The sequence below is a fragment of the Dromiciops gliroides genome, chromosome 2 (genome assembly GCF_019393635.1).
Source record: "Dromiciops gliroides isolate mDroGli1 chromosome 2, mDroGli1.pri, whole genome shotgun sequence".
NCBI classification, from domain to species: Eukaryota; Metazoa; Chordata; class Mammalia; order Microbiotheria; family Microbiotheriidae; genus Dromiciops; species Dromiciops gliroides.
In genome coordinates, this window is record NC_057862.1 from 176,910,982 (window position 1) to 176,921,354 (window position 10,373).

Genomic DNA, 10,373 nt, shown 5'->3' on the forward strand with positions numbered 1-10,373 from the left:
GTATCATTAGTGTATATATTATTCTCTTAGTTCTACTTATTTTATTCTGAATTAGCTCATAAAGATTATCTTTGAATTTTTCATGTCATTTCTTATCACACAATAATTTTCTATTACATTAATATGCCATAGTGTCTCAGTCATTTCCCAAAGGTCACCCACATTGTTTCCAGTTCTTTGCTACCACAGAGGGCTATTATGAATATTTTGGTATAGAAGGGATCTTTGTTTCTGTATTTTACTTCCTTATATTATATACCAAGTAGTGAGATTGGTGGGTCAAAGGATACAGACAGCTGAGTCACTTTTCTCATTTCATTCCAAACAAATCCAGAATGGTTGGACTACTTCATAGTTCTGCTAACAGTGAATGCATCAGTGTACCTATCTTTCCACAGGCCCTCCAAAATTGGCTTTCCCCATCTTTGCCAGCTTTGATGGTGAAAGGCAATGCCTGTGCTATTTTACTGGGAATTTCTTGCAATAGTAATGAGTTAGAGCATATTTTCATGTGGTCATTTATAGTTTGTGATTCTCCTTTTGAAACCTATCCTTTGACCTCATCTATTGTGGAATGGCTCTTGGTGTCATATGTTTATATCTAATCCCATTTAATATGGCTCTGGGTTGGATCTGAGATATAGCTTTATTACTACTGCCTCCTACCATACTGGTGCATATTATGATGGCCTCTGGAGTAGCATGGTACTCAACCCTGCACTAACAGAGAAACCCTGGAATTCTCCCCATTCATCATAATAGGGGTGAAGAGACCCATCTGCCTTACATATCTGTTGCTTTGTACCACTTTCCATAACCTCATTTAATCTTTCTGCCTACATTCATACAGTTTATTTTGTGATAATAACTAACATTTACATAGGACTCTCAGATTTTCGCAGTGCTTTATAGACACTATTTCATTTTACTCTCCCAACAACCCTGTGAGGCAGACAGTATCTCCATTTTATAGAAGAGGAAGCTCAGGCTCTTAGAGCATGTGAAATTCTTGTGATCATACAGCTTAAGTGTCAGAGGTGAAATTCAAAACTAAGTCTAGTGTTCTGACCACTACCACGTACTATATTCATAGGTTCGCCTGATTCAGTATACGCCTGTACTGTTCCCACTACTTGGCTTCCTTAAATGCTAGCAGAAGTACTGGTACAATGAGCCTCCAACCTCCAGTTGATTCATCTGTCTTCTGCAGTCCCAGGATAACAGAAAAAGCCTAGGGATGTCTCTTGCCTTCTGTCTAAGGCACCATCTGTGCCTTGGTTGGCCTCCACACTTTGCAATGCTCCATTTCCCCTATTTTCCTGAAAGGACCTTGGAGATTATCTAGTTCATCCCTTATTTTACATATGATGAAACTGAGCCCCAAAACAGGGAATTGGTCAATTAGAAAAGGTTTCTTTGAAGAGATGAGATCTGAACTGGGTTTTGAACAATGAGTGAGATTTTTTAGGTAGGAAGAAAAAGGAGCATATTGTTGCCATTGTTGTTATTCATCATCAGTTTTGAAGAGTACCAATGACATCACGGGTGATGTCTTTTGACTTGTGTGTGAACTGGATTTAAGTGAGGCAGAGTTGCACAAAGTCATCAGCCTCATTCTTTCTTCCAGAGTCATTGAAGTCACTGTAGGTCAAACATCAAGACCAATTGGCTCTGGCCTGGGACACAAGGGATGACCTTGGCATCTTCAATGTGTGACCAAACTCTAAGTACTCCATGTCATCTGTTTCAGCCACCTTCATGACTGTTGGAACAAATTGTTCTCATCTGCCCATTCTTCCAGGGAAAGTCTTCACATGCTCGAGGTAGACATCTTCCTACTCTCCCATGGGTTTGAGGCCCATCAGTTACTCTCAACCTGGTTTATCCCATCTGTGTCTGCCAAAACAGTTTTATTTGGGTGTGGCCATTTGGCATGCAATGAATGAAGAGTTTCCAGGAGAGGGAAGAGAGTGAGAAAAGATATGGTAGCATGAAGACACAAAGATTCAAAAGACAATGAACAGTCCAATTTGGTCGGAATGGAGAGTTAAGAGCATAATGTAGTCAAAAGATTCCTAAATTTGGATTTAGAGGACCTCTGCTGTTTACTTCTTGTATGACCTTGTCACTGCCTTATCCTGAAACCTCAGTTTCCTCATCTGTAAAATGAGGTGGTTGAACTAGAATAATTTTTAGCTCTACAGAACCAGGAGAACATTGCACATAGTAACAGCAAAATTATGTGACGATCAATTGTGATAGACTTGGCTCTTCTCAGCAGTGCAATGATCCAAGACAATTCCAAAGAACTCATGATGGAAAATATTTTCCACATCTAGAAAAAAGAACTGTGGATTCTAAATGCAGATTGAACCATACTGTTTCCACTTTTTTGTTTTTTTGTTTTTGAGGTATTTCCCTGGTGCTCTGATTCTTCTTTCACAACATGACTAATGCAGAAATGTGTTTAATGTGATTGTACATATATAACCTATATCAGATTGCTTTCTGTCTTGGGGAGGAGGGAGGGAAGGGAGGGAGAGAGAAAAATTTGGAACTAAAAATCTTATGAAAACAAATGTTGGGGGGGGTGCAGCTAGGTAGTACAGTGGATAAAGCACTAGCCCTGGATTCAGGAGGACCTGAGTTCAAATCCAGCCTCAGACACTTGACACTTACTAGCTTTGTGACCTTGAGCAAGTCACTTAACCCTCGTTGCCCTGCCCAAAACCAAACCAACAAACAAATGTTGAAAATATCTTTACATGTAACAGGAAAATAATAAAATACTTTTATGATTAAAAAAGTTTTTTTAGCTCTAAATATACTCTGACACTTACTACCCATGGTATCTTGGGAAAGTCACTTAAGCCCTTGGTCTGAGTTATCTCATCTGTAAAATGAGAAGGGTAGACCAAATGATTTCCAAAGTCCTCTAAGGACTTTGAGAAAAAATAAGGCTGGGTGAAGGTTATAGAGAGCATTGAATCATAGGCTAATAAATCTGGACTTCATCCTATTAGTTTTGACAGGGGCATGACTATACATACATACACACACACACACACACACACACATTTTAGGAAGATTAATCTTGTTGAGGGAATATAGAATGGATTGAAGGAGGGAAAGCCTGAAGGCAGGAAGGCAAGTTAGGAGATTTTATGATGTTGGACAATTTATTGGAATTCTGAACTGTAAAATGAAAGGAGTTAGGAGATTTTTTAGATGTTCAGTGATAAGGGAATGGAATGGAAATAAAATGACATTATTTTAAAAAATGACATTATTTCAAAGGTTCTTCACCTTTTTTGCGTCATGGACCCCTTTGGCAGCCCGATGAAGCCTATAGACCCCTTCTCAGAATAATGTTTATTGCTTACATTCATAAATTGAAGGAAATGCTAAATTTCAATTGGAGGTTAGTGAAAGTAAAGATGTAATTTTGTTTCATCATCCAAATTCATGAATCCTTGAAATCTATTTATGGACCCCAGATTATTAACCTTTAGATTAAATAAACTTTTCAAAGGAAGAATGACTCAGATTTGGTTGAAACACTATAGGTATTGTTCATCTTGGCTGATAATCTAGTCCCAGCTCTTTCTAGTATAGATACGTTTTGGACCACTATTTTAGGTAATCCCCAGGAGCATTGAACTAAGGTTTTGTGCTCAGGGACAGGTTTGTAAATTGTGCCTCTCGAGAAATCCACATTGATTAGGTCCTAGAGGTACCTTTGCTGAATCACAATAGTCTGCTTGCCTAGACTGCCTTGATCTCAGAGATGATACTGCCATTTCCTACAATCCAATCCAAGTCCGGAGCTGCTTTGTGGCCTGCCCTTCACTGTTCTCTTAGGCCAGAATGTGTCTAGGTCTAAGACCCAGAAAGCCTGAGCAGGGGAAGTCTCAATATAGAAGCCTCCTGAAGCACTGGAAGCCCCAGAATTCTGAGATCTCACAGCACAAAGAAAATAGTAGCAGCTCTAGCCAGTTGCTCCATCGGGTTCATTATCCCAGGTTGTGACATTTCCTTTCTCAGTTAGGGTAATGTGAGTATTTTGCTGCCTCAAACTTGGATTTTCTAGAGAAGAATGTAAGAAATAGGTAGAGGGCTTTCAATTCTGTGCCTAATAGTGCACTTACTAACCTGGGCAACGAGAGAGTTTTACAACAGGATATAAAGTCTCAGATAAAATGAATTTGTTTGTAAATTACATTGGGATTATGATGGAACACTCTGTTGGGGGACAAGAATAACCACAGTAAAGGCAAAGGAAGGTTTCCAAGGCTTTAATGGGAAAGATGGTTAATACATATTTTTGTAAATGGGGGATGCTTTTGATATTCAGTAGAACTGAATCAGGAAGAATTTGAGATTCTGAAGGATTTGGAATTCATGGATTCAAGGAGTAGGGTTTCTTTATTATATTTTAGGAATATGCATGGTGCTATGGTTTATCAGTCCCTGAAAGACTCTGCAATATGAGTGGGATATTATGGTTGGAGGAGGAGTAAGAGGGAAGTAGAATGATGTTGTTGTTGAGTCATTTCAGTCATGTCCAACTCTTCATGATGCCATTAGGGGTTTTCTTGGCAAAGATACTGGAGTGGTTTGCCATTTCCTTCTCCAGTTCATTTTACAGATGAGGAAACTAAGGCAAACAGGGTTAAATGATTTGCCCAGAGTCACATAGTTAATAAGTGTCTAAGGCCAGATTTGAACTGAGGAAGAAGAGTCTTCCTGACTCCAGGTAGAGCACTCTGTCCACTGTGCCACCTAGGTGCCCCAAGTAGGGTGATAACTTCAATCAGTCAATCAACAAGCGATTTTAAAGCACTCACTATGTTGCTATTATGAACTTGGATAATTCAGTCAGTAGTGCTTCAGACTTTTAATCAAAGAGTCTAGGTTTCAGGTCCCTCTCTCTTTAAGGGCTCTCTTTAGAAGTTACCATGTCCTAATGTGAATCAAGAGCTGAGCTCAGAGCAAAGAAAGCCTGTGTTCAAGTCCTCAGACACATATTGGCTGAATGACCTCAGGCAAGTAAGTCACTCAACCACTCAACTCTAGGTAACCCTCTTTAGACTTAAGTTGCTCAGAAAGTGTCTGCATTAGTAGAGGGAATTTCCTCCTTCAGAAATCCCCTATTGCAGTGAAATCATAGGTCCAGTTCTCTTCTCTATCCCTATGTGCTGGGCACCACGAAGTGAACTTGGTGGCTGTTCAATAACTTCTTTTTTTTCCTCTTTTGAACTGTAGGGTCATAGGTTTTAGGATCAGATGAAATCTTAGAAATCATCTAGCCCAGTGGTCCTCAAACTTTTTAGTCTCAAGACCCCTAACACTCTTGAAAATTATTAAGGATTCCAAAGAACTTTTGTTTATATGGATTATTTTTATCTATATTTAGCATATTAGATATTAAAATGGATACATTTAAAAATGTATATTGATTCATTATGTAATAGCAATAATCCATGACTAACATAAATGGCATATTTTTATAAAAAACAATATTTTCAAAACAAAAACAATTAGTGAGAAGAGTTGCATTGTTTTACAGATTTTTGTGAATCTCTTTAATATTTGGTCTAATAGAAGACAGATTCTCATCATTGCTTTTGCATTCAGTCTGGTGTCTTATATTGTTTTGGTTGAAGTATACGAAGAAAACCCAGCCTCACACAGACAGGTAGTTGGAAAGGAGGAGTATTTTAATAGGCAAACAACATCTTAGATTATTATGCAAACAGTTTTTATCCTGGGGACACCCAGGGATCTTTGGACCACACTTTGAAAATTGCTGATCTAGCCCAACTTTTTCATTTTAAAGTTCAGAATTCCAATAAATTGTCCAAAGTAAAAAAATGTAGTAAGCAGCAGAATCACAATTGGTAGCTAAGTCTTCAGACTCTGAGTGCAATGCCTTGTAGCTGAGGGCAAATGACAAGGACAGAGTTCCATGATCCTGTGATCCTGGGATTTTATGACAGGTGAGTGGGAAAAAGAGACTAGAAAATTGAGTATTCCCAATAGCTTGGAACTTTGGCTTACTACTTTCTATCTCCATGGCATAGTATAGAGATGAGTAGGCAACAGGAGTGGTCTAATTGGAAGAAGACTTGCAAACTGTTCTTGGACTGTCTATCATTTCTGGGCATCTGGACTTATAATCAACCTTCTCTTGACCTTTCCCCCCAAACCCCCAGCTCCCTTCCCCCTCTCCCCATTAGCTAAGGGTCAGGAAAGCCCAACAGACCTTGGTAAAACTCACTGAACTGAAACTCACACACAAGTCCTCCTTCATTCAAAGTCTTTGAGCAAAGACTTGGATGACTGTTGAGTGTTTTTGTAAAGGAGATTCTTGTAGGTATGTGTTGGACAAGGGACCTTTGAGGTCCCTTCTAATTCAGAGATTCAATGATTGTGATTTTATATGACAAACAGCAGACTCGAAGTATGTATCAAATAGTAAAGGCCCTTCTAATGTGTAGACAGTAGTGCACACATATTTTTAAGGGGCGAATTCACAATAAGAGCCAAACAATGAAGTTCCATAGAATGAACCCAAGAATTGAGCTGGGAAGAGACAGTTTGTATTTGTAAACCATCACCTCTATAAAGATGTAGAGCACTCTTTTGGAGGAGATGTGGTTTAAAATGATTTCTGTAAAAGATTAGTCATGATGGCAAATTTCTATAGAATTTCTGCAGAACCAAACTTGAGAAGTAGAACTACTAGGAAGTAACCAGAGGTAAAGAGGTTGGGAAGGTGATCCATGGATACAATTGGTCATTAGCCCCTTGGGTCACACTGTTTACACTTTTCCAGAGGTGGGAATATAAAGATCCCATCAGAGTTTATATCATTTATCAACATATTTAAAACCTTGAATCTTTTTGTTTTGTTTCTAGCTTGTATAATTCCAGAGTGGTGAATTCCCTTAATTTACTATCATAAAATAGCAATTCTTTTTTTTTTAATCCTACAACTCTTTCTTTCAAGCAATAAAAAGTGCTCTCAAATTCTAACATTTCAGGATTTGTTAACTAAATTCATCTTTACTCTGTTGATGTGATTAATCATTATAGACTGATTTCATTCTATCTCAGTCTTTTTCTTTCTTTCTTTCTCTCTCTCTCTCTTTCTTTCTTTCTTTCTTTTTGGTGAGGCAATTGGGGTTAAGTGACTTGCCTAGGGTCACACAGTAAGTGTCAAGTGTCTGAGGCCGGATTTGAACTCAAGACCTCCTGAATCCAGGGCCAGTGCTCTACCCACTGCACCACCTAGCTGCCCCAGTCTTTTTCTTTTAAACCCTGTACTAAATAGCCCCAAGAAAAGGTGCCCAAATCTCACTAGTCAGTTTCCTATTTACTAAACCCAAGTTGACTCTTCTCATGTTCCTGGCACCATTACTTTCCCCTTTGACTCTCCTATAGTATTCTCCCCCTACAATGTCCTCTGTGGTAGGTACAGTGGTAAGAAGACAAAAGTTACGTGGCTACAGTGGTGGGAGATCTCAAGGTAGAATATCTACATAAATGTAATTATAGGTACAACCATAGTATTCACAAGTTAATGGAAAAATTATACTCTTAACAGCCCTTCCTGTTTTCCCAAGTACACTCTTACTTTTAGACTCAGTCCAAACTAGAACTCTTCTTGATACAAAGGAAACCAAATTCTTTTTCTATTAGTTCTCAGTCAATTCCTTGTTTCTTGGTCAAACCTGTTGTCAAATCCCAACCTGTTTTGTTTTTCTCTTCTCATAGACCACCCCGGTCTAAACTTTCTTATCATGTAGCTTAGGGCAACTTTTTAAGAAAGGTGCCTTTGTGGGGCAGCTAGGTGGTACAGTGGATAAAGCATTGACCCTGGATTCAGGAGGACCTGAGTTCAAATCTGGCCTGAGACACTTCATACTAGCTGTGTGATCCTGGGCAAGTCACTTAACCTTCATTGCCCCACCCAAAAAAAAAGGTGCCTTTACTTTCCTTTAATCCTTTCTCATCTTCCTATTCTCCCTTCCTCTAAAATCTGCCTGGTGACACACCAAGATCATACCTCTAGCTTAGACCCTAAAAATTCTAGCATTATTTCTTAACTTGCTGGTATGTCCTTGAGTTGTGATATCCAGAATATTAACCTCTTCCCAAAAGTTTCCTTTCCTTCCCTAGTTACCTAGTGACCAGTTGTTAACTTCATCCATTCAGATCTATCCCAAAGAATGCTTTCCTATTTTCCTCAGGGGAAGAGATCCAGGATGACCTTGCCCATGAAGAATCAGACCACCACAGTGACTGAGTTTATTCTGCTTGGTTTTCCCATCAGCAGAGAGTTGGAGCTACTGTTCTTTGTGCTTCTTCTGCCCACATACCTGCTGACACTTCTGGGAAACATCCTTATCATCTGTATTGTTGTGTCCCACTCACGCCTCTATACACCCATGTACTTCTTCCTCTGCAATCTCTCCATCTTGGACATCCTCTTCACCTCTGTCATTTCCCCAAGGGTTCTGGCTAATTTGGCCATTGGGGGTAAGACCATCTCCTTTGCTGGATGTATTACCCAGTGCTATTTCTACTTCTTCCTGGGGACAGTGGAGTTTCTTCTACTGACCTCCATGTCCTATGACAGGTACGCTGCCATCTGTAACCCACTGAGGTATAGCACCATCATGAGTCCTTCTGTGTGCATTGGGCTGGTTCTTTTCTCATGGGTGGGTGGTTTCTTGTCTGTTCTTTTCCCCACCATACTCATCTCCAGATTACCTTTCTGTGGCTCTAATATCATAAACCACTTTTTCTGTGACAGTGGACCTCTATTGGCCCTGGCCTGTGCAGACACAACATCCATTGAGCTGATGGATTTTCTGCTGTCATCCACTGTCATCCTCATCTCTTTAATTCTCATTGGCTACTCCTATACGTACATCATCATGACTATCTTACGCATCCCATCAGCCAGTGGGAGGAAGAAGGCCTTTAACACCTGTGCTTCTCACTTGACCGTTGTTGGGATTGCTGGTGGGATCACAGTCTTTATCTATGTGACTCCCTCTCAGAAAGAAACTTTGGAAATCAACAAAATACCCTCGGTATTGAGCAGTGTGGTAGCACCTTTCCTCAACCCCTTCATCTATACCCTGCGCAATGACACTGTACATGGGATACTTAGGGAAGTTTGGGTTGGTGTCAGAGCTTCATTAGCCAAGAGGAGGTCACTCCTCCCCACCCACATGCTGTTCCACAAAGGTCACTGATGAGAAAGCTGGGGCCCCTTTCCTTCTACCTTAATAAAGACCATTTTCTAATCCCATGAAAATGAATGTGAGGCACCTAGAGATCCAGGATTGGGAGACACTCTGCTTTTGGCAAGAACAGGTGGTAAGAATGGCCCCTGTGGAGGTACTTGGAGGATCGTGCCATCATTGTCTCACTGTGAACTACTCCTCTCTCAGAGGCTATGCTTAAACTGGACATGCTGCTTCTTCTTTTTTTTTTTAGTGAGGCAATTGGGGTTAAGTGACTTGCCCAGGGTCACACAGCTAGTAAGTGTTAAGTGTCTGAGGCCGGATTTGAACTCAGGTACTCCTAACTCCAGGGCCGGTGCTCTATCCACTGCGCCACCTAGCTGCCCCTGGACATGCTTCTTATTGAACAAAATTAATTTGTTTTTAACATTTAAAAGGTTTTTTGTTTTTTTGTTTTTTACGATGCCAATCATAGCACTTATGGATCTAGAACTGGAAGGGACTGCAGAAGCTGTCCAATCCAACCCCTTTCCCTGTTTGTTTGGTTTTTTTTGGCAGGACAATGAGGGTTAAGTGACTTGCACAGGGTCACACAGCTAATAAGTGTCAAGTGTCTAAGGCAGGATTTGAACTCAGGTCCTTCTGAATCCAGGGCCCATGCTTTATCCACTATGCCACCTAGCTGCCCCTTCAGATCCTCTTCTGTTGTTTTTTCAGGGGAAAAGATTCTGGACCTCCAGGTCCAAAGAGTTTTGTTCACTGCAAATGTACCCTGGGAGCTTCCCACAAATCCTTAATAACTAACTCTCCCTTAGATGTTTCCAGGCCCACATGTACTGTTAAATTCCCACATTTCCCAGGGAGATATGGTTGGAACAATTTGCTTGCCTGGCAGAACTCCCAGTCTTGGCCAAGCTCAATCCTACTGCTTCTTGGCTCTGATTGTTTAGCTTTGACTCCACTATTCTGCCTCTTTGTCTCTCTGTTTGTCTGTCTCTCTCTCTCTCTCTCCCCTCCCTCCATCTTTGTGTCTGTCTCTGTTTGTCTGTCTCTGTGTCTTTGTCCCCCTTTCCCCTACACTATACAGTCCAAAAGGCACTCTTCTTGGAAAAA

At 40.3% G+C, this 10,373-nt stretch overlaps 1 protein-coding gene across 1 annotated transcript; it reads left to right on the plus strand.

Annotated features, from left to right (window-relative positions):
- The first annotated feature begins 8,258 nt into the window (after nucleotides 1–8,258).
- Nucleotides 8,259–9,269, plus strand: LOC122739818 (olfactory receptor 6J1-like). Its single transcript, XM_043981520.1, has one exon. It carries the CDS (start codon nucleotides 8,271–8,273, stop codon nucleotides 9,267–9,269), a length of 999 nt encoding a protein of 332 aa, XP_043837455.1. The 5' UTR covers nucleotides 8,259–8,270.
- The last annotated feature ends 1,104 nt before the right edge of the window (nucleotides 9,270–10,373 follow it).